Source organism: Pagrus major, chromosome 6 (genome assembly GCF_040436345.1).
Source record: "Pagrus major chromosome 6, Pma_NU_1.0".
NCBI classification, from domain to species: domain Eukaryota; kingdom Metazoa; phylum Chordata; class Actinopteri; order Spariformes; family Sparidae; genus Pagrus; species Pagrus major.
The window spans coordinates 30,081,541-30,103,144 of record NC_133220.1 but is presented as its reverse complement, the minus strand read 5'-3'; the positions used below and the strand labels follow the sequence as shown (position 1 = coordinate 30,103,144).

Here is a 21,604-nt window from a genome sequence, read left to right as displayed (position 1 = left end):
AGCCAGCCTTCATTTGATTGGCTCCACCTGTGATTTCCTGCTAATCTAAGTGATATAAATCAAGTGTCAGTAGTCAGATGAAAGTCTGACTGATAAATGAGGAGCTTTTCTTGATGCCCCGCAGTAGCTTGGACAGTAAGTTTCTCAGAGACAATAAAGACATTACATGTTTGCCTTAGTGATATTTAATAAAAAAAAACTTTAAAAAAAACATAATGAGTGGTGCTTTAGCCAGAAGACAGCAAGATTGTTCTGGAGAGGAGCTGGGGAGAGACAAGGTATGATAGGGAATAGTCACAGTATATTTTGGTGGCTATGTCTCTTACTAATCTCACCATACTGGGTCAAAGGGAGCTGTTTTTATGTCTGACTGTGTGTCTGTATTTTTATCTAACATTTGATTGAAGGCCTTGCAGGCACCGAGCACTCTGCACAAGCTGTGTCCTGCTAAAAAGTCAAGTGATTTCTAACCCCCCTTCATTATAACAACGGTTGTCCTTGGCTTCCTTTCGTCACCATAGCCATAACATCTAAGAGATTATATTCATGTTAAATTTCAGACTTACAAAGAGATGTACGGAATCAGATCGTATTTTAACAGTGAACCAAAGGGTTGTAACCAAACTCATTATTGTGATATTAGTAGACCAACAGAACTGTCAGGCTGTGAGGTAGCCAAACAAAATAACTAGTAATCAGATAACAACGACTAAGAGCAATTTTTGATAAACATTAAATAAAATGACTGAACAGGAAATACTTTTATATTATATCTCTAAGTCAGGGCTACACGGATGCCAAGTGGTCCCAAGGTGGAGCTCGAGATTTTGGTGTTGATCATCGCCTGCTGCTTGTGTTAGTTTTTTGTCTTTTAGCTTTGCTGATTGTGATCAAACTAGTAGTATCATATATGGAAATGTGTATGCTTTTATACTATATTCTACCCCAAGAGAAACAAATAGATGATTGTTTATCAAAAAGACATTTAAGATTTACCAGAATAGTTTGACTTGAAGTCCTGTAGAATTATTCAAACTATTCATTATTCATTGGCCCTTGACTTGGTTATTAATGGTAGTGAAATTAAGGTAAATGGCAAGCATGTTTTTCACAATAATTTAAATGTGGAGAGCTTCTCAACATGTCATTTAATTTTGTATAATTACAGGTACATTCCACAGGGATTCCACCTCAGGCCAGTACTGTACCAGTACCCTTCAACACGCACGTAATGGTATGTTAAAGGGAAAAACTGGGCCCCATACTCAGTCACCTTTGTTCCAGCACTGGGGGCGTAATCCCTTGTCTGTCTATGCAGTCACAGTGTCAAATTTCAACTCCTGTGTACTAGGCCATAGTTGTTAGCTATTTTGAATAGTATTGTATTAAACTGTAAGTAGTAATTAAAATGCAAATACAACAACTGGTGGAACACACAGTGAACAGATGTTAGTCTCTCCAACCAACCACTCTCTCCCACTGTTCTCTCAAGGTTGGATTTCCAAGGTGATTTACAGAAAACTGTCCCCGACCACTACAAACGGTCCACCGGCCGATTCAGGTGGGAATACAAGGTGGATTAGAGGCCTTTCAAAGAGACAGTAATTAAAAGGGAATGTTATGGGAGTGTGTAACATGTTGAACAATGGATATATGTCCCATTTTAGCCCTATAAAGATAAATTATAGGATAATTATACTTCACCTGGTCTCAAATATTTTTTAGCGAGAATATTGTCGACCATCAAAAAGTTGAACAGTGCTCCTTTGCATTTGCAGGGTTTACTGAAGTAGTGCATAATGTTAAGACTTTTTCATTTCTTCTTCGTTTGTCTTAAAATCTGTATTTACTTCTTGGTATTTTTTCATTTTGTGCAATCTCAGGACTGCACTGGAACGTAAAAGTATATTGCAGCTGTCCTTCTGTGAGTCAGAGAAAAAGTGTGCAGAAGATAGAGGCCGAGACAAAAGATGAAGACAGGATCAATACAAGGAACAACTTTCATGAAAAGATCAACACCAACAATGAAAATATCATAGGATGTCCGGTGTGTAGAATATAATGGCATCTAGCGGTGAGGTTGCAAATTGCAACCAACTGAGCAATCGCTGTCTTCCCCTTCCCTATGGTTGACACTAAAACCTGCCCTTATTTGATTTGTCCATCCTGGCCTACTTCTGGAACATGACGGTGCAACATGGTGGATGGTGAATATAAGAGGCTCATTCTAAGATAATGAAAAACAACGATTCTTAGTTTCAGGTGATAACATGTTATCACTCCCAACTCATCAAATACGGAAGCTTGGTCAATGGCCTTAACCTTCAAACGATAGCCCCATTCACACTGCCCTTTCAGGGTGAAAGTTTAAGACTTACAAAGAGTGAAAGTGCATGAAAGTTTCAGAGGCGGAGAGGGGGGACGGTTGCTGCGGCTCTGATCCGCCTCCGGAGGTAGGATGCTCTACCTTCCCCTCTAGTGTCCACTTTGCACGTGAAGGGCTCTGTGGTCAAGTTAGCAATAATATGTAAAATGCAATGTCCAATTAGACTTTCAAAATAAAGCTTGCTGACAAACTTTTACCATATAATGACATATCTGTTGCGCAGTTGAGGGTTTGGTTTGGTTTAGGCACCAAAGCTACTTGGTTAGGTTTAGGAAAAAAATACTGCTTTGTGTTACTATAACATTCAGTCGCACCACTTACGTACCTAACATTATGTAATTTACTCAAGTAAACTTAATTAGCCTACATTACTTAAAAACTAATAATTGTTGACTCTTTGTCACGCACAGACGAGAACTATGTTCTCTTGGGGAAAGTCCTACCAATGAGTCACCCAACCACCCTGACTGCCACCCATCTCTACACCACCATCGCATTACTACACTAAATGGGAGCTTCCAGAAATTATGCTAGAGGGGTAACTGAAGCGTTAAACTTTCAAGTATAAGGCAGACTGACCAGGCTATTTTTGACATGTTGGGAGTGAGAATGGGCTGGATTACACATTAATCAAAATACAACATTGAAAACACAATGGATTATTATGTATATTATTTTTAATTCCTTCTTATTAATCCCTTAAATCCTACTCAATGGGTCTTCAACAAGAATTGCCTGTGCATTCATAGCCTGGCATAGGTTTAATGTGCCAAGTGTTGTTAAAAACCTGCTAAACTGCAGCAAAAGTGTGTTTATGCCACTGTACAGATACTGATTTGGGATTAATGTATCAGATTAATTATTTTAATTTAGTAGTAATTTGAAAGAAAAATTAAATATTATGTGATTCTCTTGACCAAAACCACAGTTACTTTAATTAATGACCTATATATTATACAGCTTTGTAATACATTGCACTAATGGAAAAAAAAATAAAAAATCCAAAAAGGTGTTACCTCACAGTTGTGTAAGTGAATAACACATGTAATGACATGTGAAGTAGGCCGAAAGCAAATGCTCCTCCCTTGCCTCAGGGGCATCCTCTTAATACTATACAGTATTTAAAGACTCCTGGTTGGGGCTTCTCAATATTCAGACTCTATAGTAAGTAGCTCTGTTCACACCTCTCGACTCACAGCCAACACTGCAAGAATGGGCAAGGTTAATCTGGGAGACAACGACACCAAGAAAAACAAAACAGAGTTTTGCCTGGTGCGGGTCAAAGGTACCTGGAAGCGCAAACTTGCAAAGAAGGTCAAAAAGGACACAGGTGACTGTGTGTCTGCTGCAAAAATGTGAGTATAACATAATTCTTTAACCACTCTCTTTAAAATACTGTAATTAAATAGAACATGTGTGATACAAGTGGCAGATCATGTCACAGTGCTGTATGATCGCCTATTGGGTCCGTTTATTTTCTTTGATTTTGCATATTTATTTAGATTTATTATGCTATAGTTTATGTTATCTCTGACCCTCTTAGTACATTTTGAAAAAGTTGCATATATGTGATGGTAACACTGTCTGATAGATGGTTGCATTTATCATTTACAGAATGCATTAGTTAGTATTTACTTGTCTGTGTTACACAAGCAAAAATAAGCTCCACATTTGGATTTGGCGATTGGATTGATATTGCAAAAATTGGAGTGAAAGCTTTTTTAAATATTTTAAATGTCGGGGAAATAAAATCCATTTTAGTGTGGAGGCAGCAGTGGGATGGGATGGGAATTTATTGTAACCATTGTATTTCAGAAATCATTAGCCAGTAAGGATGTAAGGTTACATCTTCATCCTCCTTGCTTCAGTAGAAAAATCTGAAATCTATTTGTTGGTCAAATATTAAACAGCTAGACATTTATGAAGTCAAAATAGAAACTATTATTTGACATTATGATTTTACATGAATTGATAGGACATTGGTATTCAACTTAAAACTGAAAACAAAACAAATAGTTATCATTTGAATTGACAAAATGAATCAATCACTATCTTTTCTGCAATTTGTCAATAAGTTTATCTTTCTTTTTTCCAGTGTTAGTCCTCTCTCAGTCTTTAAATGTTGCAGGGTGGGGTTTGGGGGGAAGCAGTCACACTATGATTCAGCTACTTGGTTCAAGTTGAGAAAATTTGTGGTCATACTGAGGGAAAGTTAACCTAAGGTTGACTGCTGCAGGAGATAAGATTGGAACAGCAGGCTCCAATGTCAATGTCACATGCTGTGCAATCCCAGCCATCCAACGTGACCTCCAACCGAAAGAGGCTTTGCACTTAGCATAGTTTGCACAAGTTCAAGCGGTCAACATAAGGTAAGACCTCTTGACATTTGTATAAACATACATGCTGTCTCCTTCTAATGAAAGTGATCAAACTCTGAAACAGGATTCTGCAGAAGTATGACCTTACTGTAATGTTACACCATAATTTGAACAAATTTGTAAAAGACGTGTGATAATTAATGTTTCTCAGGAATCCAATAAATCCTATTCTGGCTTGTGTAGCTCAGGAGACAGGCTGACATTTTTTCATAATAGAATCAGAGTTTGTGTAACAGGTATTTCACTTTGGTATGAATATCGCCCGAAGTTATGCATGTCTTCAGGGAACGGCTACACTTTTTTCAGTTCAACAGGTAACTGCCATAATTCAGAGGAGATAACACACGCAGATATTCTGCTGTCAATCAACCGAACACCTATAGACAACTGTAAAGGGCACATGTGGTGGCTTGAGGGTAATCTTTTCAACATATTAATTACAGTAAAACAGAAGAGCACAGTGGGAGAAATAGTTTCATAGATATGACGAGTGTGTTTTTCATTGTATATCTGATCTTGTGTTTAATAGCTTGACTCTGCAAAACTTGCAAATGTATTAGATTTAGATGAAGAGAGATAATCAGAATCTGTAGATGGTGAGGATTTAATCAGCAGTCAAGTGTTAAATATAAAGTTTAGGGGTCATTTTTTTAGGTGAAGTTAAAGAAAAGTAGATGTAATGTTGACTACCCTGTCTCAAGCCAGGTCTCATTTATAAAAGAAAGGCCTAGATTCCTTTCATAAATAATGTTATTAATTATTAATTGAACATGACGCAGACCCGAATGTTAAGAAATATCACATTGAGAAAGTTAATCTGCCTCCTCTGTGAGTTTTGGAGACGAATATTTTAGTGTTTTGCCGTGTTTGTTCCCGTAGGAAGAGAGGGCTCTGATAATAACTTGCTTATTCTTCTTCTAGCCAAAACAGGGACAAGGAGATTTGAGGCACTGACGTTTAATTTCTTAGCGGTTGGGATATTCACTGTGTTCTAGCTGAATGTGGTCCTTGAGACTCAGCTGGGGCCTCTGTCTAACAGAGAAACTATTGGAGAAACTGATGCTGAGTAGACAAGAGCCCCATTGATATCGGCTGTTGTTTTACGATCTGTACAGCTTGGCGAAGCCCAGCCAAGGTTGTTGATATCAATGAGCTATTTGATTTTGCGGCAGGTTGTCATGTGCACTGTTAAAAGTTCTATTAAAGTCATTTTTATTTCATGTTTTCTTTTTTGAAAGCAGTACATACTCTGCTTTAGAGTCAGATTACAGTTTAATTTAGTTGCCTATGTCCTGTTGTTTTATGCAAAAAGTTTTGTCAAATAGTTTTTGTGTCTCAAATACTCAAGTCACTGTTGAAAGAATGCCTCTTTTATTGGTTGTTCATCTTGTGCATCTTTTTCACAAATTTAGCACTTTAGAAAAACAGAAAGCACCTTAAAACAACATGCATAATAATTGGTACCCATTCCATTATAATAACTATGTCTTCATGTGTTTTGTGTGGCAGCTATGAGAACATCACAGAAAAGGGCACCACTTGGACGGTGGTCAGCCCCATCGTCTTTACTTACCAGGTAACTGAGACCCAGGACCTGCTGGACCCAGCCAACGACACACTTCTACTGGGCCACATCACCGACCCGCAGCAGCTGGAGGACTTTAAGAAATCAAACAAGCCAATCAAACGCTTTGTGGTCGTTGACCAAGAAGTTCACAAGATCTATGGTCCCAAGCTGACTGAATATATGGAGGCCAACAATGTCCAGTTCAAGATCTTGGCTCTACCAACCACAGAGGAGAACAAATCCATGGAGATGGCCTTGAAGATCCTGGAAGAGGTTAACAACTTCTCCCTTGACCGCCGCACCGAGCCTATCATTGCCATCGGTGGAGGGGTGTGCCTGGACATCGTGGGCCTGGCTGCCTCGCTCTATAGAAGGCGCACCCCTTACATCAGGGTCCCAACCACACTGCTGTCTTACGTTGATGCCAGTGTGGGGGCAAAGACGGGGGTTAACTTTGCAAACTGCAAGAACAAGCTGGGCGCCTACATCCCACCCGCTGCTGCCTTCCTGGACCTGTCCTTTATACAGACTGTTCCTCGACGACACATCTCCAACGGGCTGGCAGAGATGTTAAAGGTACGTGGACTATTTAAAGATGTAAAATTTAACAATTCTGCATTAAAACAACACTTCTGTAACAATTTGTCAGACGTAACGTACTTCATAACAATGTTATGTCTTGAAACTTGAAGTAAACATGCATTCTCAAGTATTTTGCACAGCGTTGCCAAAACTCAGACCAGCCAAACATCAACAAGTGCAAAAAACACAAAGCATAAAACCCCCAAAGCCAGCTAATATTATTTACTAGTCCAACAGCACAATTGCAGCTTGTGTTAGGGAAGCTTCCTGCAGTGGAAAAGCCAGACTGAGATTTACACTCGTCTCATGCTCTGTCACACTCTCTTTTCCTCCTTTTGGCTTCCTCATCAACTTCTGCTTTAGTCTTTTCACCTCTATCATGATGTCCACAGAGGCTGCTGAGCCCCGTTCAGAGAAATCCAGAGACATCTATAAAACATAACGTGAATAAAACTTTAATCCATTACCTCGTCTTGAGTCATGTACATCGATTTTCATCAGTAATGGTGGTTGTTTAACAATGAAGGCGATAGCATGGTCCCATGCTACTTACTCTTTTGTTTTGTTTTGATTGAGAGAACCGTAGTGGCAGAAATGACATACTGTGCATTTAACTTTAATCTGATGCATACTGGAAAATGATGATGGTGAATTCTAGTATCAGCATGATCACCCGCTAATACCACAAATTGCTTCATAACAATAAAAAATATTATTGTTATGGGGCCTTGTTTTAGTTATTTAAATGCAGAGTGGTAGGTCTTGGGTGCACGGATTGTGTGGGTGTCTCCAAATGCAGCGGCTATTTTGGTTCATGTATGTGCAATAGAGCTGTGTGAATATAAATCAGAGGTGGAAATACCAAACAAACAAACGGTCATAGTACAGAGCACTGCTTTTGCTGGTTGTCGCGCCCCCACAAAAATAGGGCTCATAATATTTAATAGGAAAGACAAACCTTGTATACAGTCCTAGCTATTCTGGAAATGCAGTCATAGGTTAGGCACTGCAGTTTCACACATGCCATGTACAGTACAGCGGCTATTCCAGGAGTCACCAAAGGGACGTTTCAAATTCCACTGATGGCAAAAGTGTTAACCTGATACACTAACTGACTCCCAGACATTATGTACTTACTTTTTGTGTGTTCTGAACTGCTCATTTAAGTTTTCTATGTGTTCTCTTTGCAGATGGCCTTGATGAAAAACAAAGGGCTCTTTGAGCTTCTTGAGAAACACGGCCGTGTGCTGTTGGACACTAAATTACAGGGCGCATCACAAGTAACTCGTATAGCCATCACGACCATGCTGGAGGAGCTCGCCCCAAACCTTTGGGAGGATGACCTTAACAGACTCGTGGACTTTGGCCACCTGATCAGTCCAGCATTAGAGATGGTAATGAATCCCTCATGGCAGATGATATTATACATATGCAATATATTGTACCTAGTACACATTTGATTCTACGTGAGCCTACAATTGATATGGATGGGGTCTAAGTTTTCCACCTTTGTCCTCACATTATCTCACTTTTTCCTCGTCCTACAGAAAGTTCTCCCCTCCCTGCTGCATGGTGAGGCAGTAAACATCGACATGTCCTACATGGTTTACGTATCCAAAGAGAGTGGTCTATTGACAGAGGAGGAAAAGCAAAGGATCATCAGCTGCATGGTGGGCCTGGAGCTGCCCGTCTGGCATGAGGACTGCACCATGGAGCTCATACAGAGGTCTCTGCAGGACAGACTGAAGCACTCTGGAGGCCTGGTCAGAATGCCTCTGCCTGTTGGTCTTGGGCAAGCAGGTGAGAATCACTTGAATGAGACTGTCCTTACCAAAACAAAAAACAAGAGAGCTCAAACTATTAGCCTATGATCATACTTGTGTTCTCTGGGGCTCCTTTAATTGATAGCCAAGCCGACTAAGCAAAACAAATTTTAACTATTGCACAATCAGGTAATTCAGGAATCTGCCAGCAGACATTGATCCATTTATTTCTTGCCAGGAATAAGAACACTGCATCAAAGTTGTACACAAACACAATCCAATATAAATAAATAAACCAAGATAAATGTGGCACTGTACGTTTCTTTATGTTCCATTTTCAGTTTAATGTCATGACAACACTGTGCTTAATGTCTGTTAAGGTTTAGGCACAATAGCTATTTGGTAAGGCTGAAGGAAATATTTTGTTTTGGCCTACCTGGATCTGTCGCCAAAAAGCCCGACTGGAAATTGTCCTTAAATCTTGTTAAAAATGCAGAGTTTTTGGAAAATGTCCCAGCATCTCCATTAAAATATCAAGTGTTTGGTGCCATCTTGAACAGTGGTCTCTCATGCATAAGTGACATGCTTAAGTCACTTACGCAAGTTGCGTGACATAAGTTACAACAGGTCGTAGTTATTTTAACCCAAAGTATGATCTTTTCCCGAACCAAGTAGTTTTTGTGCCTCAACCTAACCAATGAGCGACCATTTGACAACATAATTATCAGTCCAAAAGTCATAAAAAAGTCATAGTATGCCATATATTGTATGTGAACTACAAGCTTTATTTTGAAAGACTAGCCAGATGTTTCATATTGCATATTATTGCTAATTTGACCGCGGAGCCCTTCACGTTCAAGACTGATGCTAGAGGTGTACAGAGAGTGTCATAATTTGAAGCTTAAGGCCACTGACCAAGCTGCTATATTTGACGAGTTGAGTGACAACATGTTGGATTTGACATTGTAGAGATGTTGATATAATACATATGAAACGTACAAACTTAACATATCCATGGTTTTGCAGGAACGTAAAATAACAACTCTGCTGTGGTACAGCATGTGGAGAGAGCGACCGGGCACTGCCATTACCTGTCTTATGGCTCCCTCACTTTAACTTAACCGAAACATGCAAAAAGTACTGCTGGTATTTCTTCGTCCTACAAATGAATACACCGGGTTAGCACATATGGGTCTTTTTTTAATGCACTGACAGGGAACTTTCTTTCCCTGTAAGATTTGTTGAATGTGCAGTTATTCAGACTTCATGTAATACACGCTGTAATAAACACATGCTCTTTTTGCTTTTTTCTTTCATTGCAGAAATCTTTAATAACACATCTTGTGAGATCCTGCACAGAGCTTACGAAAAATGGTGCAATGAGCTGAGCATCTCCTCTGGCAGCAACTGTGACCCTTAACCTGCCGATATACAACTGTATCAGTTCAGTCTGTTTTTATGATGATATGTTTAAATTTTTTATGAATGTACTCTAGCTTTTGATTTTTCAGACGTTGAATGGGAGGTAACCTTATTAGCACTGCTTTATTTTTCTTACAATCCATTATTATTATGACAAAACCAGATATTGCTCACCTTCTAAATAAATATTTAAGGTTGTATAACAGATCAAAGATTTTTTTTTACTTGTGTTTTTTATAATCATGCATGCATAGCATCAGCTAGCCAGTCATGTAACAGGCAGCTTGCTAACCAGTTTCTTGTTATGTCTGTAAAATACTGAGTAGTTTGCACCAATAAATTTTTTTTTACTGCTAATCAAACATTGTGCGCACCCTTACTTTCATTGACATATTTTCTAATGGCATGTGTAGCAATTCTAACTTTTGAACAACAGGGCAACACCACCACTCACAGATGAAAGTTAAACCTGAAAGTTAAATCAGCAAGGATACATGTTTCATCAGGCTAAGCTAACATTCTCAGCACAAACCTTAATGAAAACAACAGGAACTATTGTCCACCCAAAAACACTTATTTTTGATTACTGTTTTCCCCAAATCTTACTTTCTGAATTTATCAGACACATAAGATAATTTTCTGTGGGAGCACTGAAGGCAGCTAACATCCAGGTTGATCCAAAAATATGGCACCATTGGACTTTGTTAGCACCAAAAGGAATATTTCACCCAAAATTTGGAACAACTCACAACCAGCTGTCTGTAAGTGAAAGCAAACGTTATGTTAGCAAAAAAATCTCAGTACAGAGCAGAAGAACTCCATGGCATGCGAACAAACAACTCTGACACACTGTCTACATTAAGTGGGTGTGGTTAACGTTACTGGTTAAGTCCAACAGTCACTCTCCTTTACCTCAGTTTTAGTCTCCAACAACTGCTGAGAAAATATCTGGCTGTTCGTGAGAATGTTGTGGTTAGAAAGGTACAATTGAACCAGACAGTAATACTAACAAATGAAGATGCCTTCGTGGCCCTAGATTTACTGGTTTGTAATTCCAGCTGTCTTTCCCAACACCTAAAATGATGGATAGCCCCCAGTTCAAGCTAGCTGTCTAACTACTGATGGTTTACTACTGACAGTTTTGACCATGAGGTACTTCTAACCACATTCCGAGTGGAGAAATACCTCTCTCTGGGAACACTGAACCATCCTTCATCATCCTGCCTTACAAATTTCCCTTTGGGGAAAGCTCTCAAGTTACAGCCGCTTATGTTTTTTACTTTGAACTGGTTACAAGATTTTTTATTTTGAAATGACTTGAAATGAAATTAATTACAAGCCACTGTAGCTTAAAAAATGCTAGGTACAGTTTGTTTTGAGGTAAACGTGTGCCTGTAAAAGTTACTAAATTGAGCTACTTGTTCATTTGCATATTAATGTTAATTTACAACATTTTCAGACTTGCACGTGGAACTTTTTCGAAGAAAAATGAAGAAAGTTATTTAAACCTTATAACTAAAGCCTTCTGTTGCACTCTCTTAGGCTGAAGACTAAGTAACTTAACGCTATAGCTAAAACAAACGTACATTTTCTATCAGCATCTGATTATGAAGACTGTATATGCCATGGTAAGGAAATGTGGTGTTTAAGAAATGTGAATGTGTTATGTATTCCCTAAGAATATATTAAAATATAATTTTATAATATTTGAAAGTCAAGTTTAAACATGACAGTGAAGTAACAAAAACAAAATGTTACTTTGAAGAGTTTTTCTTCTGACTCACAGTCTCATGTACTGCCAGGAGCAGGCTGGGTTAATAATTCAGGCCTGGAATCAGTCCTGGCCAATCTCCATATCACTTCAGTCACAGACTGCAGACTGTGTTTTTGTTATATTATTTTCAAGTCTTTCACTTTAAGTTTAAGAAACTGCCATGCATCCTCAGGCTCAACAGTCAGTCAGTTGCACCTCTATAATTAAGGTAATAAATCATACAGGTTTATATGTTTTTTGTGCACTTTGTTTTGCACACAGGATTTCCTTCAGAGCTCTGACTGGAGATAAATTTATCACCATGATGCTCTGGCAGCTCTTCTACTTCCACCTGACAGAAAAGAGTGCGCAGTTTTTATTTTCCAGATTATTTCCAGCCATATCTTCTGCATTCCATAGCATGATTACGTTTTTTTTTAAAAATACAATCAACTCAGGAAAGGTGATTGTGATATGACATGGTGAGGGCAGCCATGACCTCTGCTCCTGAAGATATCTGTCATTTTACAGCATTTGGCAGAACTTTCCTCCCAAGCTTTTCTCCTTCTAATGCGCTCCCTCTCAGCTCTACCTTTTGAAATGTTACATTCAAGGTTAACACTATAATTACATTTAGTGATTAGATAAAATCAGTGACAATTAACAGTAAAAGAGGTATTAGTTCTGTAGGTGTATTTATAATAATGAGGGCTTTCACAACATAAACTTTGATAAAAACATAAACGTGTTGTTATCAACTTTCTGCGCGTAAGACAGTGCTGAGATTATTGGAGTTGAAGACTGCCCACTTTTCCCATCATGCATTGTGCTGGGCAGTTTGTTAAGTTTGCTGTTTTATGTTCTAAAATGCAAATGTTATTTTTTTTGTTAGTGTTGTAATGTATATGATCAGAACGCTGATTAAACATTAAAACGATTTATTTTTACAGTGTAGCTGCCCTTTGTTCTTTTTCCTTTTTGAATTGCACATTTCATTTAGCATTGTTAACACTGCTCTGACACTCCAGGCCAATCAGATTTCCAGGTCACTTGGATTTCTCCTGGTGCTCCCGACGGCCAATCCACGCCTGTGTACTGCATGCTGCCCCACAAATGATCCGTAAATAATTATAGCCAGATATGTCAATGGATCTTTTGTAGTTTTCACACCACAAAAATTTCCTTTTTTTTATTTACAAAAGACACTATATACAATATATCAGCATCACAAAGTTTTTGTAAAATGCTGGTAAGAGACAACAAACATATATGTATGTTCTGTACAGACATAAAAAAAAATTAGATTCCCCCAGCGTACATTGACTCAGCTCTGAGTTATGCAAGATAACTATCACATTTATGGTTGATCAGTGCCTACGAAGCAATTGATACATTTTGGGCAAAAGTAATATAATACATATTGGCCAGAAGACCAGGTATAATATATATAGTGCTCTTGTCATATGGGATACAATTACCTTATATTGATAAAGCACAAATTAAGTTGTGATGTCTGACATTATGTTAGAATAAAAAAAGTTTAATACAGGGTAATGTGAGCTGTTATACATTTAAAGACTCCTTAGAGAAACCTATCTCTGAACTACTGGTAAAAATCTCAAAGAAAATAAGCTCTCTGTGGACGAAGAAAAAACAAAATAAATAAACAACAATAAAAACACATTACCTAAAAAATAATAATGACAATGCTTCTTATTTGCTCAATGCTCGATTTGTTATTTCTTCAGAATACATTCAGAGCACAGGGTAAAAAATCATATGAATTTAAATATGTTTCAAAAATATTACTAATATGCAATAATATCCAACATTTGATCCTTTGATATTTAAAGCAACATTATGTAACTTTTTTTTACCTTAAAATAACAATTTCAAAATCATGTTGATGACACAGTGTCTTGTTTCTGCAATATGTAACTTCAGTGAGGGGGTAGGATCACAGCCTCAAAAGACTTCAAGTTAAAAGAACTCATGTTTATAAGTTCAGAAGCGGTCTGAAAATAAAACCTATAAACTGTAAGTTTAATCAAACAAACAAAATTGTATATTTAAGTTAAGTTAATTAGAAAAGATAAGTTGATTCCACTAAATTCTATAATGAAGTTTTACAGTGCACAGACCTGGGATTTGTATTTATGACAATGGTGTTCTACTTAGTAACTGTGGGGGGCGCCAATTTCTACACCATGCTAGTTAGTGTAGCCAGTAGCAATGGTTGCTTTAAATATCAACTTATGTTTTGTGCAATTCTTGCAATGAAACCTTCAGAAGAAGAAACATTTTGCACTTTACTCTCAATAGATTTTCACATATGCATGTTATCTCATACAGTTCAATACAGAGTGCTGTATATGTGAGACAAATATGAAAACCCTTGTTTAAAAGAAGAGAAAAATGAACAGGCTGACAACTTTAAAGTCATTGATTTGACCATTCTGTGATGACAGCAGATTTTCTCACTTTGTATATGATTGTCAAGTGATTCTTAACTTTCCACCTAGAATGTAAAATATTGTGTACAATCAAGGAACTGAAATGTCACAATAACATTAACGAATAGTATTTGAACAGCATTAAATGGGCAACGTATAAGAAAAAATATGGAGTCACTCTCCTCGCCGGGATGCTTGAGATAGAAAGTGTCAGTATGGCCCCTGGCATTGGACAATGCTAACAGCCCTGCTCCTTCTCCTCCATACTCGAGCAGGAACTGTGGTGGCTGCTGATGTTGTTGGAGCCTTCTGGGGACATCGAGGACAGCAGGGGATCACTTGGGGAAATTGGCGCCAGGATGTTGTCCCTTACCAGTTCCTTCATCTGACAGGTCCTGGAGTTTCCATAATGGCCAGAGTCCCCGGTGTCCGCAGGAATCTGGTCGAAGGTGATGGTGCCGTTGTTGAGGTCCAGTGTGGTGGGAGGGGACATGTCAGGAGTCGAGTTATGCTGGTAGAGATCTGAGGGGCAGTCGCCGAGGAGGGGCTCCTGTTTGATGGATCGCGACATCAGATCTGATGTGCAGACAGATGGGGATGACACCACTGTAAGACCATGAGCACGGGCCTGGATCTCCAACTCCTGGACAAAGAAGAATGAAATCATACTGAGTACAATGTAGTGAAACCCGTTCCTGAGGATGGGGGGAGCCAGAACACCCTGAGGAAACCCACGCAAACACATGGAGAACATGTCAACGCCACACAGAAAGGCTCTTCCCCAGCTGGGAATCGAATCCAAGAGCTCGCTGTGAGACAACAGTGCTAACCACTGTGCCATGGTTAGCACGGATGCAATGATCCTTCCACGGATCACCTAAGGAAACTTTGTTATGACTTTTACTTCCTCTAGATAGTCAAGTTCAGTCGTCTTCCTATCTTACAGAATAAAAATTATGATTTAGACAACACATTTGTGGTTTAATCAACATAATACTACACTGGGAAAGATTATTTTTCACTTTGCTACTGGCTCTGTGAGTCCAGTGTCAGCTTGCTAACACTCACTGTGACAATACTCACATTTTGATGTTTAGCAGGTAGAATCTTTTACTTTGTTTATTGTCTTAACATTTGCTAATCATCACTAAACACAATGCTAAGATGAGACTGATGGGAGTGTCATTAGTGGGCTGTGCTACGCAAGCCCACTATGGACACCTCTATAGCAAAGCTATAGGTGTCCATAGTGGGCTGTGCGAAGCACAGCCCACTATTGTTATTGCTCGCGCCTCTTTTTATTATTCTTCCTCCCGCTCTGTTTTTGGCACTTAACTCACCCCGCACCGTTGAGCGCACACAAACAAAAAATACATCAAAACGTGCGCCTTGATCGGACTCGGATTGCTATTATTTTTATCTTCCAAAAATTAGTTTTTCGCGTCGTAAGACGCGAAAAACCAAAAAAAATTCCCATAAGGAATGAATGGGACGAGGAAAAAAAACTCAAAAAATCGGCGACTTTTTTCAAACATCTCCTGCTCTGGCCTACGTTCACCTAGAAACACCATTCAAACTTTAAAATGTAGGCACAGGTCTTGTCTATTTAAGTCGTATTTGAACTTTTTTCCTACGATGTTTCGTTTTTGAACGGTGACCCTTTAAAGATGGTGAGTGATTTTTGGAAAAATTCAAGATTTATAATGGGTGTGTATTGCGGAATGTTCGTGCAGAGCCAACTGCCAGAGTGGGAGAGACTAAAAAAAACTCTCAGAAATTCTCTCTTTCTCTGACGACCCCAGCCACAAATTACACAGTAGAAATGTGATTTTTTCATAGAGTTGTAGCCACACTTGTCTTCTTTCTCTCAATGTGTCTAGTTTATCAGTAGGATTTACGGTTTTTGATTTATCTGCCCCTAACCGACAAGAGTAGCTCTCAACTGCTCCATTTACTCCAATGTTAATCGGGCGGAGGATTTTCCAGGACTTTCCAAACTGCACCTGTTTTGAACTCGCTCCTATTACCACATTTTAGAAGCTAGGACCACAAAAAATTATGGCTGTGTTCTTTAAGGCCTTTCTGGCTTGATGGTGAAGAAATTTTGCCCATATCATGTTTGGTTTTGAAGATATAGCAGTAGTTTGAAGTCCTGCTTCTGAGCCAAAAGTCACTCTCAGATCAGCTCTGTCACAGGCCGTTGCTAGGGGGTTCCGACAACCATTGCCGTAGCAACCGAGATCAACTGGGCCAGCACAGCAGAGACACACAATTCATATTCACTCTGTCTAACTTTCGGCGCTTAACTCGTGCCGCACCGTTGAGCGCACACAAACAAAAAATATATCAACACGTGCGGCTCGATCGGACTCGGTTTGCTATTATTTTTATCTTCCAAAAATCAATTTTTCGCGTCGTGAGACGCGAAAACCTTTTCCATAAGCAATGAATGGGATGAGGTCAAAAACCTTGCAAATCTGCCACTTTTTCAAACATCTCCTGCTCTGGCCTACCTTCACCTACAAACACCGTTCAAACTTTAAAATGTAGGCACGGGTCTTGTGTACTTAAGTTGTATTTGAACTTTTTTCCTACGATGTTTTGTTTTTGAACCCTGACCCTTTAATGATGGTGAGTGATTTTGGAAAAATTCAGGATTTTCAATGATTGTGTATGGCAGAATGTTGGTGCAGCAGGCTGCAGAAGCCAAATGACAGAGTGGTAGAGACTCAAAAAAACTCTCAGAAATTCTCTCTTTCCGTGACGACCCCAGCCACAGATTACACAGTAGAACCGTGATTTTTCACAGAGGTGTAGCCACACTTGTCTTCTTTCTCCCAATGTGTCTACTTTATCAGTAGGATTTACGGTTTTTGATTTCTCTGCCTCTAACCGACAAGAGCAGCTCTCAACTGCTCCATTCACTTCAATGTAAATCACACACGCAGGCAGGGAGACAGGCAGGCAGACAGGCAGGCAGGCAGGCAGGCAGCCAGGCAGGCAGGCAGGCAGGCAGGCAGACGACACAAACACACACAGAGACAGACACACACAGGCAGGCAGGCAGGCAGGCAGGCAGGCAGGCAGACGACACAAACACACACAGAGACAGACACACACAGGCAGGCAGGCAGGCAGGCAGGCAGGCAGGCAGGCAGGCGACACACACACAGACATGCAGCGCAGCACAGCCCACTCTCGCGATTTCCCAACGGGGAATTGTCTAGTTAGTCTTGCACTGCAAGCCAAAAATGTGAAATAAATTGAAATTTTGACCTGATGGTCACCCTAAAGGAGACGTCAAAGGATCGCCAAAGTTATTACAATTCAGTCTGTGGGGGACATGAAAGTACCAACATTTGTGTCAATCAATCCAATGGTTTCCCTCAAAACCACTAATATTAGAAAAAAAGAGAAAAAAGTCAAGGGATCACCAAAATCAGTAGGATTCATCATCTGGGAACCATGAATCTTTTGAAATTTCATGATGACCCATCTAATAAATTAGATATTCAAGCAATGTACTTTATAACATTAAAATTACATTATGTACAACTACCACTGCAACTGCAATTTTTAGCCTCTGATGGACAGATAGAGGAATGAAATACCCTGTGGCAATACTGTTTGTATTAGTGAAGTACTCAGTAAGGCTTGCTCCACCAAAGATGGATGGCCTACCTGTATACGCAGCATCAGATGGCGGTTGGTGTGCTCCAGCTTTCTCTGCCTGCACTCCAGCTCCTTGGCTCTCTGCTGGTCCCGCTGTAGCCTCCTGATATAGTCCACTGAGGCTTTGAGAATGGTGCCCTTATTCCAGCGCATGTCACTGGGGTATACAGGAGACAAAGGTTTACAGTCAGAGTCAGCTGACCAGCTGACCCGAACAGCACAGGATTCCTTACGGCCCCTCCAAACAAATAAGTCATTCCACTTTAAGGACACTGAAGCGTGTGAAGAGGAGGCAATGAAAACAATGTTAATGAATAAACTGACAGACAGACATGCATTTACAATTAAAATGTATACAAAAAACACTTACGGATCATTTGACTTGGGTATCAACGTTCCCAGCTCCTTGATGCGATCGTTAATGTTGAATCTCCGCCTTCGTTCAACTAAAACGTTGTCATATAGAGTTAACAGTAAGTACAGACACCTTTGTAGTCTTTCAAGGTTTAATCAACATAAATTATAATTTTACGAATCAATCAACTTTTTCACAAATAAAAACAATCTGATTCACATTTTTTTTTAATTTATTGAAAATTGGAAATACAGGGAAATTGGAAAAACCTGAAATGCATGAAAATTGAAAATAAAATTGAAAAGAAATAATAAGCCAATCAAAATGTCATAGAAAACTTCTCAAAACGGTTAATATGTCTGTTCTCTCAGAATGTAAGTAGCCATTTTACCACAGAACTACACTGAAAACGAAAAACTGATTCTATTTTGATCGACTCACTTAAGTTGTGGTTGTCCTTCTTCTGTCTTTCCTTAGCAAGAGCACGAACTTCAGCCTCTGCGGAGCAAAGAGAAACATGAGTGCCTGTTTAAGAAAGCGTCATCATTTCATTCAAGTCTATAAAATGAATGGAATTACATGTTAGTAGTTCACATAATGCACAGTAAATCTGTTACTACTAGCACATTTTAATTTAACGTGTTATGCCGGATAGTCACAGCCAATAATAAATCATTATTATGTGAATTACAGCAGGAAATAAAGTTCAAATCATGTCAATTAGCTTCTGATTTTCTACAATTACACTTCTTTCATATTGTGTGCGATTTAGTCATACACAAAATGCTTTCTGTACAGTTTCTGAAAATCTGATTGAAAACAGCTTTTACAGTTAACATACATCATCTTTTCCACTTGCTTCATTTCACTTTGCTTACCTACTGGAAAGCCCTCTGGCCTTTGATAGTTTTCATACTGGCCACAGGATCCAGGTTTGTCCAGCACTTGCTTCATGCCGGGAGCTGGAGTAATTATTTGGCAAATGATTGACTTAATGGTATCTTGTGCATTTTTCCAAATTGCACACAATATTGACACTGGCCTTAAGTCATGCTTTCACCTTCTACATTCTAACAGAGGTGTGTCAGTTTTCTCCTTTATTAGGATTTAATCATAATAAACAAAATATTTTACTCTATAATGGCACAAATACTCATCAGATCTTAGACAATTAGAAACTTTTCTCAGTGTGTGTTTCAATCACATTTGACTACCAGATAAGGTAAAGTTTGCAAAGAGACCTTGCTTAGAGTCACTTATCGGTCACAATGACGTGTGCTAAATCGTCTGTCAAATGATTTCACAGCTTGAATTTACATCAGTCACATTGTCCACAACTTCAACCCAAATGATAATGTACAGTACAGAGAATCAACAGTAAAAACACTGATACTGTGTGAGAGATGTTTCAGCAGTTTTTTTTTTTACCTGTGTATTCCCTCTTAATGTTGGGCGGACAGGAGTTGCTGATGGCGAGGCCTGGGAGAGGAAGTCCTTGGTTGCCGTACACATCAAGAAGGTTACCAGACACAGGGAGCTACACAGTATTAAAGTAATGTCATTCAAATGAAAGTGCCTTGTATATAAATAATTCTTTATAAACTACCCCTTCAACGTAATATTTTTTTATATATGCATCCTTTTAAAGGTCGGGTTCACTTGGAAAAGTTACCTGGTTGTTCATTTGGAGTCCCGGCTCCATAAGTCCGAGAACATCGTCATTGTAACTTGACTCCAAGCTAATAATATCATCAATGACATCATCCATCTAGAAAACACAAAACCACATTTTATTCAGTAATTACAGTGTATCGGGGTATCTGAATGTAGTGAAAGTGTTTGGCAATGAGCAGGCATACCTCTTTCTCACAGTTGGAGCTGAGGGTGAGCAGGGCCATGGGACTGTTGGGGGCGCTGCTGCCAGGACCGGGTGGCATGCCGTGCTCGGGGGGCTGGCTGGGGCACTGGCTGCCGGCTTTACCACCCAGGGTGGTGGACAGATACTGTCTCACCTGTTGCCTCTGAGCCTGCTGGATGTGGTACTTGGTAGGATTCTCCAGGTGGGACTGCACCTTCACGGGCAAGACATATTAGACACATTAGAACCTTGGATTTAGATTTTTTGGTCTTCTATCACATTTTGTATTACAGCTTAGTCAACAGTTTCATGTTCGATAAATCCATTTTAGATCTAAATCAAATCATAAGCTTGGTTTTCAAGGAAATCAAAAGGAATCGAGTTGTAAGGTTGAGTTGCAGTTAATTACTAATCTCTATTGTATTATGCCTGTCAATAGAGCTGAAAACACCATTTTAAAAGGAGACTTTGATGGCTTGCATTGGAACACTTGCAGCGGAACACTTGCAGCATTGTCTTGAAACACATCTCTTTCTCCCAACAAATGTGCAGCACAGATTATTTGGACAGCATCATTCACTGCATGGCCGACTCCTGACATGTCCGCAGAAGGGACAATGTGAAGCAGTGAAATTGCATCACATGATCTGTAATGATAAATTAAAGTTCATGCAACATTTCATTCACTTTTCTATGCTACTGCTTGTTTCTGTTAGGCCAACGGTTCTGACTTGTGTTTAGCAAGTGTAGATAAACTGTAAGTGGGGTAATGACACAGTCTTTCACAGACATACTGTCACAATGAAATGCTATTCAATCACAATAATTAGCCTCAGCCTCAATCCATTTTTGTTTTTTGGAATAATATTAAAGAAAAATGAGTCCATCTCACCTGATAGTGGCTGTATTCAAGCATCTCCAACATGTTATTCGAGTCGAAATGGATCAAAATGAATTACAGTTTATAATCCCTTTATCTTGCTAGCCAACGCTGTGGACTGTGAGCTAGCGTGTGCAAAACTGAGAGCACTCACTAGTCCTGCTTAATATATCCACAGCTTGAAGCTCATTAGTTATGCAAGTTAAGAAATGGAGGAGGACACTGAGACTCATCCTCCTACAGCTGTGTTGTTCCAGTTTAACTATGAATTTTGTCTTTAAAGGGTCCATTTGACGTCACCACTTCCAGCTCACAAAGAAGTCTTTTTACTGGCTGGCCAGTAGTCTGCAAACTGAAGCCTGCTTAAGGCCAACTAACGTTTAATCTTTAGTTCCGCTCATCTAATATAAAACATTATTTGTTCTGAGCACCGGGAACACAATTGACACCATTGTTTCACTACAAACTAGACATATGAAAACCCAAATGTGTGGTGTGTTTACCAACGCAACACGTTTTTTAGGATGTTTAGAGG

General features: G+C 39.3%; 2 protein-coding genes across 6 annotated transcripts; one reads left to right on the top strand and one right to left on the bottom strand.

Annotated features, from left to right (window-relative positions):
* The first annotated feature begins 79 nt into the window (after positions 1 to 79).
* On the top strand, positions 80 to 10,460 carry eevs (2-epi-5-epi-valiolone synthase). 2 transcript variants are annotated; one of them, XM_073468925.1, is made up of 8 exons: positions 80 to 135; positions 1,169 to 1,234; positions 1,493 to 1,561; positions 3,585 to 3,741; positions 6,274 to 6,907; positions 8,104 to 8,307; positions 8,461 to 8,713; positions 9,999 to 10,460. In XM_073468925.1, exons 1-8 carry the CDS (start codon positions 114 to 116, stop codon positions 10,094 to 10,096), a joined length of 1,503 nt encoding a protein of 500 aa, XP_073325026.1. In that variant the 5' UTR covers positions 80 to 113; the 3' UTR covers positions 10,097 to 10,460. The 2 variants fall into 2 exon arrangements, with proteins under 2 accessions (XP_073325026.1, XP_073325027.1); XM_073468926.1 differs by lacking the exon at positions 80 to 135 and adding an exon at positions 255 to 278.
* A 4,082-nt stretch (positions 10,461 to 14,542) lies between these two features.
* Positions 14,543 to 21,114, bottom strand: mitfa (melanocyte inducing transcription factor a). 4 transcript variants are annotated; one of them, XM_073468357.1, is made up of 9 exons: positions 21,082 to 21,114; positions 20,191 to 20,403; positions 20,004 to 20,099; positions 19,760 to 19,868; positions 19,210 to 19,293; positions 18,773 to 18,829; positions 18,347 to 18,422; positions 17,986 to 18,133; positions 14,543 to 14,947 (listed from the first exon to the last, which is right to left on the bottom strand). In XM_073468357.1, exons 1-9 carry the CDS (start codon positions 21,112 to 21,114, stop codon positions 14,543 to 14,545), a joined length of 1,221 nt encoding a protein of 406 aa, XP_073324458.1. The 4 variants fall into 4 exon arrangements, with proteins under 4 accessions (XP_073324458.1, XP_073324459.1, XP_073324460.1 ...); XM_073468358.1 differs by lacking the exon at positions 19,210 to 19,293 and having other exon boundaries at positions 18,773 to 18,856; positions 20,137 to 20,403; XM_073468359.1 differs by lacking the exon at positions 19,210 to 19,293 and having other exon boundaries at positions 20,137 to 20,403.
* Positions 21,115 to 21,604: the final 490 nt, after the last annotated feature.